This window comes from Hippichthys cyanospilos, chromosome 6, assembly GCF_059441005.1.
Source record: "Hippichthys cyanospilos isolate Australia breed blue-spotted pipefish chromosome 6, RoL_Hcya_1.0, whole genome shotgun sequence".
NCBI classification, from domain to species: Eukaryota; Metazoa; Chordata; class Actinopteri; order Syngnathiformes; family Syngnathidae; genus Hippichthys; species Hippichthys cyanospilos.
This window is the reverse complement of record NC_142374.1, coordinates 6,131,199-6,148,934: the sequence shown is the minus strand read 5'-3', so window position 1 is coordinate 6,148,934 and position 17,736 is coordinate 6,131,199. Positions and strand designations below refer to the sequence as shown.

General features: G+C 37.9%; 1 protein-coding gene across 2 annotated transcripts; it reads right to left on the bottom strand.

Moving 5' to 3' along the window:
* Nucleotides 1–649: 649 nt before the first annotated feature.
* On the bottom strand, nucleotides 650–10,936 carry kras (KRas proto-oncogene, GTPase). Of its 2 annotated transcripts, XM_088416503.1 has the most exons (6): nucleotides 10,354–10,936; nucleotides 8,764–8,881; nucleotides 7,022–7,200; nucleotides 6,662–6,821; nucleotides 5,425–5,549; nucleotides 650–2,755 (listed from the first exon to the last, which is right to left on the bottom strand). In XM_088416503.1, the coding sequence occupies exons 2-5, from the start codon at nucleotides 8,872–8,874 to the stop codon at nucleotides 5,430–5,432; spliced, it is 570 nt and encodes a 189-aa protein (XP_088272629.1). In that variant the 5' UTR covers nucleotides 8,875–8,881; nucleotides 10,354–10,936; the 3' UTR covers nucleotides 650–2,755; nucleotides 5,425–5,429. The 2 variants fall into 2 exon arrangements, with proteins under 2 accessions (XP_088272629.1, XP_088272630.1); XM_088416504.1 differs by lacking the exon at nucleotides 5,425–5,549 and having other exon boundaries at nucleotides 10,354–10,932.
* Between the last annotated feature and the right edge of the window lie 6,800 nt (nucleotides 10,937–17,736).

Here is a 17,736-nt window from a genome sequence, read left to right as displayed (position 1 = left end):
TGGGATAGGCCCCAGCAAGTCAGCTACCCGAGTGTGGATAAGCGACTATATGAATGGTTGATTTAACGGTGATATATTTTATTTTTTTATAATCACTGTCTTCACACCTGCATGAACATTGCCCCCTGTTGGTCAAACGTGAAAGTACAAAATCACTTCAGTATTGCAATAATTTGCAAAAACAAAAACATACTTTTTTTTTAATCTTTTATGTACATATTTATGGACAGTGAGGCCAGTAGCAATTGTGCACTCAACTTAAAATCTCTGGGGAAAACATAATACATTGGAGTTAACATAGGCTACAATTTTGCTGATAGTGACATTATCACGTATGTCGTAGGCAGTACACGTATTTTTTTTCTTTCTAGTCACACAATAGACCAGTAATCACAAATATGATTACTTTTTCACAGTAAAATGATTGTGTGTGCTTCCAAATTTTCTACCTGCACCCATAAAGTTTTAGGAACATGATGGGCCCCAACATACTGTATTTAATAAACAAAATAAATAATCACCTGGGGCCCTGACTTGGCTACTTGACAAATGTCAAATGTCCTTTTCGTTTCTAGTAGCCGAGCTGATCCAATTCCTTGCAGGTATAAGTTAAAAAACTTGAAAATAAATAACTTACACAAATACTGAGTAAGCCTTCTTTTGATGTTCTTTAATACACATTAAATAGGAGTGGTAAGATTCATGGCAAAAAAAAAATATATAGACGCATTCGAAATCAAATCACCACTCACATGTAGCGAAGAGGGCATTCATTCGCTTCCTCGAATCCTGGACACAGACACACTAGGCACACACCAAGCGCAGAGAAAGTCCTTTAAGCAACATTCAACAATACACGCACCAATTTACAAAATATGCACCTTTCAGTATCACAACTGTACAAAGGTTGTTACTATATCTCGGTTGAAACAATTCGTGTGAGAAACAGAAGTTGTTGGCACGCAAACAGTGATCAAAACAAAACACGTAAAAAGGTTTGGTAAAGGACAGCTTTTCACGCCTTTAAAATGCCTAGGCTGACCCCCAGTGGTCAGAATTTTAAAGCGGTGCAGTAACACCCCGAGTGGCCTGGACTGTGTTGGCAAACATGATGGGGCACTAACTTTTAACTAGCATAACACCGTGTGAAATTTTTTAAACTGGGTGCCGTCTGAAGTTGATTTCTGTGAATAAACTCAAAAGAATCAATGCAACTGTGAAAGAAAATATCTCTTTCTGAAAATCTGAAATGTTCAAACAGCCTCCTGTGCACGTGCAGACAATCTTGGCTCTCCCTGCCAGCTACAGAGCCTTTCATGCAAATATGGAAGGCAGATTCAACTCCTTGGGGTAAACAGCTTTACAGCAAAAAAATGAAAAGGCAAAAAACATAAGCTGACCCACAGGAGTAGTTTGAATTTTTTTTTTTTTATGAATCAAACATTATTGTCCAGGCTGGGAGAACATTATGACAATTTGTGCCTCATTTAACATCAGTTACATCAAGACAATACACAAATTTGCCATAGAAAATGAACACCTAATTTTCTGAATGATTTCTGTCAAAAGGTAGTCTGAAATCACTGCATCACTTGAGAGGATTCGCTTCTTCAAAAAGGAAAGCCGGAAAACAAAATAAATTTAGACTTCTTAAAAAAGAGCAGATTTAAAAAAAAAAAAAAAAAAGGCTACATAGTGCCCTGCAACTGGAGCGCTGCCTGGTTGCTTTTAATGTCACTTCCATGCATATGGTCTTACATGGTATACTAGAAAATCTCATTTTACTTAAGAACAATGAGAGCCTCATGCTTAAAAATGTAGACATACACATTGTTTAATGACTGCTTTTGACTGTTTAAAAAAAAAAAGCGAAAAAAGGAACCCTACCATTCACACATTAAAGAATAAACAATAACAGCACATACAAAATAAGGTGTTACTTTTGTGGATGTGTAAAACCTGGGAAAAAAAAGCACAGGTCTAATGAGGGCCCAGTAATTAGTTGTGTACAAAGAACAATGCAAACATTACTAAAGACTTGATCAGCTACTCATGTTGATTGGGGTCCGCAATAATTGCCGCCCACCCAATCAACCATATGCGCATGTCAGACAAATTCATGCCCCCCGCCCTAAAAAAAAGGCAGAGGTCCCTCCCCACAAGATACAAACAAATCAATAATAGCTATTTGAAGTTATAACATTTGAAGACTAGTATAAAGGATTTCATGCATACATATCAGTGACATTAGCACATTGGAGGGATGAGAAGTCGTTCTTTGGCATGCCGTGATTCAACCTTTCGCCTAGGGGACAAAATCATCATGGAAAAGGTTGACAGGCACGTGCTGTGAGGCAGTTCACAAAACGCTTTAGAATTGGGGGACTAATTCAATACCACCCATTAAAAAAAAAAAAAAAAAAAAAAAATCAAACCAATGCTGGTGAGCAACTGACACTAAACAGGAAATAAAGCTTATTGGTGACCAAGTAGCAAAAAATGGGCTGTCAAAGTGGAGCAACTTTTTTAGTATTGGTTACAGAGGGTGTTAAGAACAGGGCTAATAATTTAGTGTGATGTACAAAATGTAGTACTTTTTCTGTTCAACATACTTTCGATCTGCAAAAGGACTGATTATTCACATGAGTATGCACTTTGTCTTGGACTTCTTTTTCTTCTTTTTGCCCTCCTTGCTCATCTTCTCCTTATGCTTGCGGATTTCTCGTACTAACGTGTAAAAGGCATCGTCGACTCCCTGCAAGAAGAATGCAACAAAAGGTTACAACTGTGCCATTACACACAAAGACATAATTCCAGGGGATTTTGATTATTGCTGGTGCTCTGATGGAAAGGTCAAGCATTTCCTCTCTGACATCATACAAAGTAGCTGCAGTTACATTCAACTTCAAGAAATAAAACGTGAATTATTTTTGTCTGATCACAACTATTCTACAGAAGTGCCTTTTCTGTGGGAATAGCAGAAGATGCTTTCTGTCAAATTTAGTCCACAAAGCCTGCTACAACCCTCGAAAATCTTCGGAGAAGGATGAAAGGGTAGTGAAGAATCTTTCTTGGTTTAAAACATTGGAACATAATGCATAACAAAGGTTTATAAAAACACACGCTATTTGGAATGAAACCACCAGCTTTGTTGAAATTTCAGGATTAACCTAATTTGCACCCTGACCTCTAATAGCCAAATTAGATTCAAATGTAAGTGTAGATACAGTATGTCAACAAGTGACCTGCATGATGAAGCCCGCTAATTCTAATAGAACAATGAAATGTATTGTCAATTTATGGATCAGATGCCGGGTGGGAATTTTGACTTTCAGTTCCTTGTGCAAAAAGTACTGTTTATGCTACAACTTTGATGGAATGAACATGTTCAGAGTAAATGCAGCTACTTTACAGTGAGATCAGTGTTTATAATGTAAAAATTGTTTGGTGACTTCAGGTTGACAGGAGGAAAAAAGGGGGTATTACCAAGTGGAATTTGTGTCAGCAGGGAGAGGTAACAAAAAAAGAACACATGCTTTAACCTCCACTCACAAGAGGCGTGCAAACTTTTCATCACACCTTCCTCCCAGGAAAGATCTCAGCCACCGATTGAATCCCAAATTCAGTGTGACCTCCCTTAATCACCCAAGTTGGCTCAAACAGTCGACACATTTCAGTGTTGCCGTCAGTGCAATGACGTACTTTCACACTAGTAGCCTGGCCAGAAGCTGGTGATGGTGACGGAGGGGCCCGGTGCTCATCAACAGAGCCACCTGTGGTTGTTGTTTTACTGTATACACATCTTACCTGCATGCATGCGTAATTATGTGTGCGTATATATACAGTGATCCCCCATTTGTCACAGTTAATGGGGACCAAACCCCCCCAATAAGTGACCCCCCCCCCACACACACACACATACACACAGAATTTTCATGTATGTGGGTACCTATTTTTTTTTTTTAAACGTAAAAAGTATTTATACCTTACATATTTAAGACGAATACTACTGCAGTACATATATGTACTTAAATTATTAAACCTTATACAGTAAATGTACTGGTATGCCTTCTCTTTCTTCTCTTTTTAATCATGTTTGGTAAGCTACTTGTTACTTGCTCTTGGTTGGACATCCGAGCAACTGCTCACCGTGGTCATACATACAGCCAAGACACGGAAGACAAGGAAAGAGAAGGCATTCCAGTACAATTACGTTAAAAGGTTTAATTATTTAAGATTTAAAGGGACAACAAGTAAGATTTAGACCGTTTTTCATTACGGACAGCGGGAAGTGCTGCATTTACCACTGTTCGTAGCTATAACAGAAATGGCAGCCTCCGGAGGAATGCCACCCCCCATGTAATATACTTAAATGATAACTAGACATACAATTATATTTAAAACATACTGTTGGTCGTAATGAACACTTATTTGCAAGTTTTTTAAATTTACAATCCTTATTTTTTTTTCCTTTTTAATGAAAAACAACCTAAATCTCACACAGTGTCCCTTTAAATAAAATGTGTGATGCAGTAGCAGTTTGACTAAGGAGTGCCAGTGGCAAGTGCATTTATTGTTAACTCTGGCATGCAAGAAACCTTCATAACGTGTCACTCAACAATATCTACACAAAACACAATGTATTTTGTATTTTGTACTACTATCAGTTCTGTGAACTTCAAAGGTACTAAGTAGGGTTAGGCAGTGAATCTAATTGAGATCATTTCAAAAATTAATGATTTGAAAATTCGCTGCGTTGTGAAAACAAGGTTTTGAACGAGGTTATTGTGTAACCACAAATCCCGTAATAGCAGAATATAAAGAACATTACTTGTTTTTGTTCAGGGCATTAAGACTATTTCTGTTGTACATGGTTATTTAGGATCACAAAATATTTCAAATATCAAAAACAGGAGATTGTATCTTGGACGCAGGTGCTGGTCATACTTTCAAGTCTCTATTTTATGTTTTACAAGAACTCAATATGGCCCCTTACAAAACATTGCCCAGAGGTGTGATAGAGATAAGCAGTCAAACAAATATGTACAGTATGTATTGTTGTTTGGCATTTTGTTAAGATTGTGCACATGTACCTACGGGATGGCCAGTGAGCGTGTTTGGAAGGAGGGGGCAGTGTGCACCAGATTGGACCAAGGAGTATACAAGCATGAAGGAAGAAAATTCAACTATACCAAGTCAGAGTGACATCAACTTTAGATTACATTAAGCCATTGCACAGAGATACAGATGCAGACAGAAATCATCCACTGGCGCCTGTTAACACCTCACCACAGCCCCAGCAGAAATCTGCACATTAGCACGGAGAATCCAACACCACTTTGCCTGAGTCTCCACAATCCAGTTCGAACGTACAAACACAGAAGAACTGGTGAGGGGGGGGAGGTCGAGGGTGTTGACACTTACCCCATTCACATCAAAACACACTTTTTAAGCTTGACACAGCGCGGCGTCTTTTCTTCCTTGCTGAGCTTATTGAGGCGGTACTGCCTGATCTCCCGTACCAGAGTGTAAAAGGCATCTTCCACTCTCTGCAGCATGAGACACAACTTTCCTCAGTAGTGACCAACACAAACGGGGGAATTATGTACAGCTTCATACAGCGGAGACACACAGAAGGTGAAAAGCAGGATCAGGGTTTCAGGTGGGTCAACTCGCAGACAATTCAAGAACTACTATGTGAATTGTATTTTTTTTTTTAACTTACCTCCCTCTGGTTCACTTATCTTCAATTCTAATATCTACCGCATAAATCAAAATCACTTTTGGCACAATGCATCCCATTCATTAAATATTTGTCATACTGCTGTAACTCGGGGTTTTTAAATCATTCAAGTTTTGAAACATTTTAATTTAGTTCAAAGGGCAGAACATTACACGCTTTAAGTCTGTTCTGAGCGCACAGTACCAAAATGGCTACATTGCTACTTCATTCACCCACAAGGGAAATTTATTGTAGTCTTCAAAAGTCAGACAAACCAAAGTGAGAAAGAAATTGTTGGGTTGCAGATTTCACTAAAACAACAGCAACAAAATCAAAGATCCCAAACAAGGAAGTGGCTCACTGCTTCAACCACTCAAGACACCAATCACGACAAATACTTTCTTAGATAAAACCAATCGCATTGCGGGAAATATTCAAACACTGAGTCACAGTAAACACAAGCGATTAGTCTGTCACTCAAAGACCGATGAAAGACATTAGTCAGCTCCAGTTTTTGATTATTCAATATACTGGCCACTGTGCTTGTGGCCCAGGTATAGGTAATATCACCTATTCATCACCTCTCGCATGACATTAGTATAGCCTGGCAAATTAACTCTCCATTCAACCAATTCAATGACAAATTTAAAAAGCTGTTAAAAAAAAAAAAGATGATCGGGCCAATATTAACAACATGCAAAGACAACACATGTGAATGAAATACTATTTTTTTTTCTTATTTTAATTATGTAAAAACGCCTGAAAAGAAAGTAAATCTCATTTGTGGAGAAAAATTCTTGATGATCCCGAAGACATTTGGAGAAAAAATAAATAAAGTATTTCGAAAGGTATGTAGCTTTTTACAAAAAAATGAACAATGATGATTTGGTGCAGTGAAAAGATGTGTGTGAAAACAGACACATGTGCCCAGAAGCATACCTGTCTGGTTTTGGCTGAGGTCTCAATGAAGGGGATACCATAACTCCGTGCTAAGTCCTGAGCCTGTTTGGTGTCCACTGTCCGTGAGGGGAGGTCACACTTGTTGCCCACCAGCACCATGGGAACGTCCTCGGAGTCCTTCACCCGCTTTATTTGTTCTCTGGACAGCAACAGCGATAGATTTGAAATCAGCAAAAGCTTTGCATACAGAGTCCTTTGAGTCCAAGCAATGGAAAGACAGTATATACAGTACACATTTTGTTTGACAATAATACTCAACCATATTTACAAGTTCATAGGTCCCTGTGGGTGAAATAGTGAAGCTTGTAAACTTTCCAGTGTGGCCATCGCTTCACCCACCTGTAGTGGTGAATGTCCTCAAAGGACTTGGTGTTGTTGATGGCAAAAACACAGAGGAAGCCCTCCCCTGTTCTCATATACTGATCTCTCATGGCGCTGTACTCCTCCTGACCTGCAGTGTCCAGGATGTCCAGTAGACACGTCTCCCCATCTATCACCACCTGCTTTCTATAAGAGTCCTGAAAGAGATGTTCACCAAATGGATCAATAAGTGCATCCTCATAAGACAGTAAAAGGATTGAGAATGTGGCGGGCATGTGTGCGTAGGTGTAATTATGTAATTGCGTCTTAGAAACTTTACCCAGCAATGGGTGAACACACAAACATGATATGACTGGGAAAAACCTACTAAGCCTTTTTTTCAACAACATTGCCTCTACTAGAAAACTGAAAGGGAATTTCAGTGTTAAATGAACCCCACTTTTATTATCACTTCATTGGCTTTAAGTTTTAAGTAAAGTCTGTGACATCATCCATTACTAATTAACACTCACTTTCAAAGACTCACTTTAATATCATCCTCTTCTGCTTTCATTTATTTGTTTTAAAATAACTACTATTCTGTTTTTATTGATTTTTATCTTTTACACCACCCCATATCAACCCTACTTATATTAGGTGTCTGCGGTTGTTTTTATTAATTGCCTAAGTTTCCAAATTGGTTTTATCTTCATTTTAAACCATATGCGGGTATGACAATTGTAACTTGTTTAATACATAAATATCTGTTTATCAAAGAATTTGGAAAACGTATGCTTTTAAAGATATTACAAACATATTACTAAGATCATCATCATCGTTTTAGTTGTTAACTTTTAGCTGTTGAAGTTTTAGTTTTAACTGTAGAAAAAAAAGGGTCCACATGTCACGGACATTAATTTGACATTTTAGTGCATATTTGTTGAGCGCTTGAATTTGTGACGAATAAATGCGTGTGGCGCCATCTTCAGGTTAATCACTGATTAAACACTTTGGCTATTTGTCCTCTCATTTGACGAGCAGAAACTGCAATGTCTTAGTGATTTTGATGTAGTAGCTCTGCCTTGTCTGCACCTCCATACCAAGTTGGAGTAGGTTATATAATTGCAGCGTAAATGCTGCTGCCCATCACAGTTAGACTATGCTAAACTCTCTCTCCGAACTCGCATTGCCAGGGGTGGAGCAAAAGTCTGACAATGTACCCATTTAACACAAACCAAATAAATAGTGGATCGTTTTTTTCACAGGTAACAGTAAACCAAACAGAACAAACTTGCAAAAAGTAGTAAACAATGGGTTAAACAGCTTTAATTAGTTGAATGTATAAATCTGTATTGGTAAAGCCCCAATACAAATTTGTATTAAATGTGTAAGATTTAACACAATTAAACATTGTAAATTTTATATAGTCAGGACATTTTTTGCAAAACAACAAAAGCTTGATCTATACTGAAAGCACACAACCACAAAAAAAAACACTAATTATTTGATGAGCGTGTCCTGACCATGTTAAACCTGCAGGGCTAACGTTTACATAACATTATTAATGAACTGACATCATGAGAGTGATCTATCTCATTTGGCTCAGCCGCTAAGAAAGCTGGCAGGCAGTGACAAGGACATTAAAAACCTGTTCAGTGTTAACACCTAAACTCGAAGAACGTGTTACAACTATAGCGAGGGGAGAAGGAGGTTCTCATTGTTCTTCCCCCAAAGCAAAAAACACACAATACATATAATCACACACATGTACAAGTATTTACCTCAATGGTGGGATCATATTCATCCACAAAGTGATTCTGGATGAGTTGGATAGTAAGAGCGCTCTTGCCAACGCCACCTGCTCCCACAACAACCAGCTTATACTCAGTCATTATTCACCTAGGCAAACAAGGAAAAGCATATCATCAAAATTAAGGAATTTTAGATATACCTGTGTATAGAAAATCAAATTATTTTAAATGTATTGAAGTGTACTGTGACACAAAACCAGTAATCCATTTGCTAAATGTGCTGATGTTTGTTCACCACATCAAAGCCGTTTGTGTTGACAGAAAAGTCAGGCTTCAAAATGCCATGTCACGATCAGAAATTTAGTTCATGTTAGCAGTTGTCAAGAGAACATAGGTATTCCTGTAAGCATAACAAAACACCATGCTTACTTAGCAATTTATGTAAAGCGGTCTTGCCCAAAATTGCCAGATTAAAGACACAGGCGTACTGTACTTGACAAGATTCTTGTTTAGTACTGTTTGTTGTAAAATTGCCCTCGATGCCTATCTAAATGTTAACGTGATAGTGACACATTTTTGTGAGTATTGAACCTGCGGACCAATATTTTGAATCGAAGCCAATAGGAAACAAATGCCTGCACGTTCAAGTTAACATTCCATGGCTAACCATAACCATTTAGAGGCAACTACTGTAACTACGATCATGACATAAAATGCACTATTTGAAAAAATGAGTAAATTGCAATGTGCACTATATTATATCCTTCCACTATGTAAATGACAACTGGTGTACATGGATACAAATAACACAAAAGCCACGCTTCCAGAGTTTTTACTGTGGTCCCCTTATACAAAATAATTACTAGAACAAGTTGAATATCAATTGATAATAAAGAATATATTTAATAATATTAAATAATTATCACATTATAATTCACACCCAGGTCTACATGTGTCGAATCATTGTGAAGGTAACGCCCCTTTGACAATTGTATCAATTGCCTATACCTGAACATTTTACTTTTATGGTGTAAGTGTCCTAACATTATCTAAAGAACTAACAGGTCCCGGCTCTGTGGGTATAACCACGCAGCCGCGTCGAAAACCAAACTTGCAACCCCAAGGAATTCGACTTGAATGTGAATGTACACTGAGAGACTGCAGGTTTGCCAGGTTGATGGTCTGAAATCTTCGGAAACCGGTGAGCAACCAGGCTACGGTGTGCTAAAGGCAAGGCTAGCTTGGGAGCTAACCGCGACCTTAAAATTACACTGGAGCTTGTTTCCGGAGTAGTTTCCGAAAACAAGTCGAAAAAGCAAGTATTTGTGCCCATGGTCGAAAAACAGCATTTTTCGTTGACTTTAAAAGAGGGGGAAATGTGCAAAGTTTGAAGCCGCCATTGACAAGCTAGCCGAAAGGGCTACATGGCAAGGCCAACGTTAGGTTCACAACTGGGCGTAGTTTGCTCTTACAATGAAAAGAATCCCCGACTTCACTAACAAAACCACACAAACACAACATTATTTACGCATTTGATTACCAGTTAGGACTGCGGGTATTGTGTGTCAATAAAACGTAACTAAAGCCAAATATGCGGCGTCTCGTGTTCATTTGTGTTACCTTTAAACGAACGGAGTTCCGCGTCTGAAGTGGCGACAAAATGAGTCAAGCTGATCGTCCTCTCGTTTCACACGATGTCTGCATTGCTTGGTCCACCACGAAAGTGTCGCATGAAACCAAACGTCTAGTTGTCACAACTACGCGGGAGCAGGCAAAAACAAGTCAGCAAATTAATCGATTGAACTTTCCATTTGTTCCAGCGGCGGCCGGCCTAGCTGTTCAGGTTGGCCTCCTTTAGGCGAATATGGGCGGATACCAGGACGCACTTTACCCACAAAGCATCGCTGGTGAGTCCATTTAGGCCCACACCACATTGGCACCCTTCTGTCGCGAGAAAAACGACTGGAACGCTTATTTCACAACAGCACGTATTTTAATTTGCTTACTGTATGATATGTGCAGCCATATTATATCACTTATCAACGTTAACACAAAAAATGGTTACTAAAAAAATATACGTTCCTGCTTGTTATTACAAAATCAGACTCATACTTGTGTAATTACGTAAAGACAAAAGTATAAAGCAAATATGTAAGTCACGTGGTTTCCATTTCAAACTCAGCAACACTGCCTGCAGCTCCGTTGCAGTCAACAAAGTCTAGGGGGCGACTCCACTATATATAGGCTCTAAATATAACTGCAAAGTCCCGGTAGGACGTCATTCCAAAGCAGGGAAGTGATTTGGCAAGCCCTTGTCAGTATTTCTACGCATTCATTCAGATCCCGCCTCCGTGTTGGATTTGCATACACGCATCCACAGGTTATATTTACACAACGGCCGCAAATCAAAAGTGAGCCCAAAATAGAACTTGTTTTCTGCTGGAACTGCGGTGGTTTTTGCTTTTCATCCATCGTTTTGATGAACGAACAAAAGTACAATGTTGGACCGACATCCAAAGCAGCCAATGAAACGCCAGTATGTCTTGAGTCCACAAATTACACTTTTCGATCATGATGTTTTTTGTTTTTTTAATTAAAATCCCAAACTAAAATGTTATATTCACGAGGTTACTGTTTTGTATGCAGATCTTGCATTGCAACTATCCAATCCGTTTTTTAAAGGTTCGCAAACATTTTTTATACAAATTACCACCTCAAAGGGACAGTGTGTAAGATTTGGACCATTTTTCATGAAAAATGAATACATTAAATGATTGTAAATTTCAAAACGTACAAATGAGTTTTTTTTTTATGACCAACGGTATGTTTGAAATATAAACATATGTCTAGTTATCATTCAATTATATTACATGAGGGGTGGCACTTCTCCGGAGGTGGCCATGTTTGTTATAGCTAAGGACAATGGTAAATGCATCACCTGCAGCACCTCTTACTAGCTGTAATGAAAAAACGGTCTAAATCTTGCACACTATCCCTTTATTGAATAATTACAATAAATAGCTATTCTTCAGCTATCTATGTCATGATCAACATTAAAATACGGTAGAGCCGTACGTCTAAGTGGTCCAGGTTTTATTCCCGTTAACTTTAGCAGTTGAAAAATTTAAAACAATTTGAACATTATCACTGCGCTTCAATCCTCATATACCATTGATTCATTTTGTTGAATTAATTTGTTTAGATATGCTAACTGTTTTATAAAGCTCACAAATCAAAATAATGTCGTTATTTTTCAAAAAGCTATAATTTAATGTAAAATATGCATCCTTTCATTTTAAACGCAGTCTGTCCTGATTTCCAATTCAGGCTTGGAACAGAGGTCTGCTCTAAATTATCCCAGGTGACGAACGATGTGAGTCACTTCTGGCCAGTCTCATGGCAACAACTGAGGGTGTTATGTTCAGGTACTTTTGTGAAGGAAACAATTGCAACATATCCATGAATTGCATTATTTTTTCAGATTGCGTAGCTAATGCAGACATTTAAACTCAACTTCACAACTGTGAAAGACTGTTTTATGTCAAACTAAACTGGTCTCCACCTGGTCGAACCAGTCTCAGAGATTGTACTTTATTTTGCCGAGTCATCGCTGTTTTACCCTTGTGTCTCGTGTGAAGTAATTTTATGTTTAGTTAGGGAGAAATACTATGTTTAGTGGCTTAGCTTGACAATAGCAAGTTTCTAGAAGTGCAAATTTATCAGTTCGAATAATAGAAGAAAAAAAATCTCGGCATTCTCATTTCGACACAGCATTCCATATTTTTTTAACCGCTGGGGGGCAGTATGCTGTTTAATAAGGTCTTCAAACCGCCATTGCCAATCCCCACTTGCCTTGATAAACACTGAAAATATACTCACGAAGAATTTAACATTCTGTCTAAATTTGTTTGAATGCCTTATAAAATGGTGTCCTCACAGTGGTGCTATTGAAGTCTGAGTGGCTATTCAAAAAATTCTGATAGAGTACAAATAAGGTATCTCGTCACCCCTTCATTTCAAATGAGCTGTATAAAGTTTGCTGTATATTATATCAGTTTTGCATGGCGATCTGCTTACACCAGCAAGCCAGGGATCCTAGTGCCTATAAGCGGCTATAGAAAATGGAAAAATGGACGTTGATTATTCAAACTAAAGTTTTTAGACTCTTCAAAGAAGGCAACTTTTTGTCAGGATGACAGCTTTGCACCTTTCGATTACTTGAATCCGAAGGTATTTCCTACGTTTGATTGGTATTGTAAATATTTTAATTGGCATTTATTTAGCAAATCAAACAATTAATCAACCATTTAATCCATCGCTCTCTCTCTCTCTCTCTCTCTCTCTCTCTCTCTCTCTCTCTCTCTCTCTCTCTCTCTCTCTCTCTCTCTCTATATATATATATATATATATATATATATATATATATATATATATATATATATATATATATATATATATATATATATATATATATATATACCCGCATCAGCAATTAAAACTTATCACTATATGTGATACTGTCAAAACTTAAAAATACAGTAGAAGGGAATTTAAAATTATTTGTTCTCAAAGTTTCATTAAGTCCACCAAGAGCAGGAAAGCTTTAACAAGATTGTACATTAACTTACAAATCACAGTGTACTATAAGAACATATATTATAGTACAATATAGTACAATATAGTACAATATATATATATATATATATATATATATATATATATATATATATATATATATATATATATATATATATATATATATATATATATATATATATATTTTACCATTAATTTAATATATTGCGGAGCGAGAGAACTATATTGTAGTTAAGGAGGCTGCATTGGAGCAATTCATCCACACAGCAGCTATGACCAATGAGAGGTCGTACACATATGACTCATCAATGTCATTTTTATTCCTCTTACAAACTCCACTGCCAAACTGGCAACTTCTGAGCATTCAACTGAATGCTTTCTTTATCAATGTCCTCCTTTTCTCACGGTGACTGCTTTATAACTCAACACGTGCCGAAATCGGCCATCAATACAACGTAAACAAGTCTAATACAAGCCCTCCTCGTAGGACCCGTTTAGCTGCCCGGCAACATGCCTGCCACAACCAGTACGCAAAATGGTCATCCCAGTATTCACACGCACAAATGAAATCTACACCGTACACTTCTAATTTAGCTGCAACAAGGAATTTACAACAGAATATAAAATAAAATGACAGAAACGTATTAAAAATATAAAATAATACATCAATCAATAAAACACTTGCAGACACCAAAACGGCTGTCTCCCAAAACACTTAATTCAACACAAAGTCCATTTTTCTTTCTTTCCTTAAGAAGACTTCAAAGACTTGCTTGTACAGTGTTGTCGGTGCGTTTCAGTTCCGACAAGAAATCCTTTTCTATCATATGTTTTAATTAGCTTGAAAAAAGCCCAAGAATGACTGCTCTACAGAAGCACAGGACACAGGGATTGTAACAGCCAAACAGCCAAGCATTCTTGACCTGCATAGCGCTGCCTCTCATGCTGAATATCCAATCCCATCGCGTAAATGTCACGTTCAACATGAGGTTTTCTAGATGGCTTGAGTAGCCACATTGTGACCTGATAAGCTATTGCTGGTGTCTATAAACTCTATGTGCCTGTTCACTCACAGTGCACAGACGCCTGCAACTGTTGATTGTGAGGGCCTCGGGCAGATTTCACACAGCTTGGCGACACAAGTTAGCTGAATTCTAATTGGATAAAAACTCTAACCTAAAACTACAGTACTCGAAGACGTGTAACCAAAATGGATATAATATGACACGAAAAGACAGAACATGAACAATAATTTTATATATATATATATATATATATATATATATATATATATATATATATATATATATATATATATATATATATATATATACAGTGGGCCCCCGGGTTACGAACTTAATCCGTTCAGCGGCTACGCTCGTATCTTGAATTGCTCGTATAGCGGGCAATCCAAACCCATGTTAATTCGTGAATGCGTGCAACGCGCGCCTAAAAACGACACACTGTATACATATATTAAAATTGAGTGACATATTCAACTGTACACTTATATTATATAATAGATGCAATGGATAAATAGCTTTTACCTTTGAAACGACGAGACTTGAGCTGGGTGTAAGCAGAGGGGGGCAGAGTCCAACGCCCAAAAGTTGATACGGCGATAGATATGCTATTGGTCTTACAGTGTTACAGTAACTCTTTCAGTCAGGGTGCAAATCACGCAGATACTAAAACATCATCCTCTTATTTCTTTCTTTACCGCTGCTAGTAATTTTAGAAGCTATGTCTAACAGATAAAGTTTGCAAAGTCTTCACAACATTCCGTTTTTCACTAATTTTCTCTCCTTCCTTCCATCCTGTCCCATCAAGCTAGATAAAGGCGTTCGGCCAATAGCATATCGGCATTTCTGTGATTGACGTGTGACGCCGGCCAATAGCATCTCCGTGAGTGAGACCGGGTGACCTTAATCGACCAATAGCATATTCGCATCTCCGTGACTGACTGATAATTATTCGCACTTTTTTTTTTAAACGGTTGGAATGTATTGACAATTAATTTTAAAAAAAACACACATTTAAACCAATGACAATTCTTTGTCCTGCAATCGGCACATTTAATTTCATGTCAGCTGTTTTTCCCTTTAGCTGTACAAACACTACACTTAAATGGTAATATATTTAGACACCGTGAGTGAGACAGTCAGTGTGACGTTGTAAGACCAATAGCGTTCACGTTACTGCCACAAGTATCTACTGATGGGTGATGATGACGCTACTGTTGATTTTACTGACGCAATTAAACGAGAACATTTCTACTTACTCAATGGCCGCCATGTCGAATTGCTCGTAAGGCGAGAGGTTTGTTCGTAAGCGGAGGACAAAAATCTCCCTGATCCACGCTCGTAAGGCGAATTGTTCGTAAATCAGGGTGCTCGTAAGCTGGGGGCCGACTGTATATATATATATATATATATATATATATATATATATATATATATATATATATGTATATATATATATATATATATACAGTCAGCCCCCGGCTTACGAGCATCCTGATTTGCGAACAATTCGCCTTACGAGCGTGGGTCAGGGAAATTTTTGTCCTCAGCTTACGAGCAAACCTCTCGTCTTGAGAGCATTTCGACAAACCAGCCATTGAGTATGTAGAAATGTTCTCGCCTAACTGCGTCAACATATTCAGCAGTTGCGTCATCTACAATCATCAACAGGTACTAATGGCGGTAATGTGAACGCTATTGGTCTTACAATCTCACACTGACTGTCTCACTCACGGTGTCTAAATATATTACCATTTAAGTGTAGTGTTTGTACAGCTAAAGGGAAAAACAGCTGACATGAAATTAAATGTGCCGATTGCAGGACAAAGAATTGTCATTGGTTTAAATGTGTGTTTTTTTTTAATTAATTGTCAATACATTCCAACCGTTTAAAAAAAAGTGCGAATAATTATCAGTCAGTCAAGGAGACGCCAATATGCTATTGGTCGATTAAGGTCACCCGGTCTCACTCACGGAGATGCTATTGGCCGGCGTCACACGTCAATCACAGAAATGCCGATATGCTATTGGCCGAACGCCTTTATCTAGCTTGATGGGACAGGATGGAAGGAAGTAGACAAAATGAGTGAAAAACGGAATGTTTTGAAGACTTTGCAAACTTTATCTGTTAGACATAGCTTCTAAAATTACTAGCAGCGGTAAAGGAAGAAATAAGAGGATGATGTTTTAGTATCTCCGTGATTTGCACCATGACTGAAAGAGTTACTGTAACACTGTAAGACCAATAGCCTATGTACGTTGCCGTATTAACACAAGAGGCTAATCTCTGCACCCTGTTACAGTTGTTATAGCAGTGTCATATAATGGTTGCTTGACTAAACTGCATGTCATGTTAGTCGGCGACCTCCCGACATGCTTTGGGACAGCGCCAATCTTGCAATTCTGTGAGTTGTAACCAACGGTGAACTGACGCTCGTACAAGCCACAAGTGTGGTGCCTAATAAATACAACACACACAAACTCCCCTCCGCCTCCACCCAGCTCAATTCACGTCAGGAAAAACAGTTGACATGAAATTAAGTGTGCCGATTGCAGGACAAAAAATCGTCACAGGTTTAAATGTGTTTATCAATAAGATGTCAATACATTCCAACCGTTTAAAAAAAAAAGTGCGAATAATTATCAGTCAGTCAAGGAGACGCCAATATGCTATTGGTCGATTAAGGTCACCCGGTCTCACTCACGGAGATGCTATTGGCCGGCGTCACACGTCAATCACAGAAGTGCCGATATGCTATTGGCCGAACGCCTTTATCTAGCTTGATGGCACAGCTGGTTGGGATGGAAGGAAGTAGAGAAAACCCTGACTGAAAAAGTTACTTTGACACTGTAAGACCAATAGCATATCTGATTTACCGTATTGACTTTCAGCATTCATCTCTGCTCATCTCTGCTTATCTCAGCACAAGTCACGTCTTTCCAAAGGTAAAAGTCGTTTTTCCTTTGTATTTGTTATTTAATGCAACTGTACAGTAGATTAAGTCACTTAATATTAATATATGTATACAGCGTGATGATTTTACCTAAGGCTTCTGCGCGCGTTGCACGCATTCACGAATTAACATGGGTCTGGATTGCCCGCTATACGAGCAATTCGAGATACGAGCGTAGCCGCTGAACGGATTAAGTTCGTAACCCGGGGGCCCACTGTATATATATATACAGTATATATATATATATATATATATATATATATATATATATATATATATATATATATATATATATATATATATATATATACATATATATATATATTGTTCACGATCTGGAAAATTCAGGAAAATAACTGAAAAATGAAATTGACATTTATTATTATTATGATAAAAAAATACAGGTGGATTACTTGAATATGCATCTTATT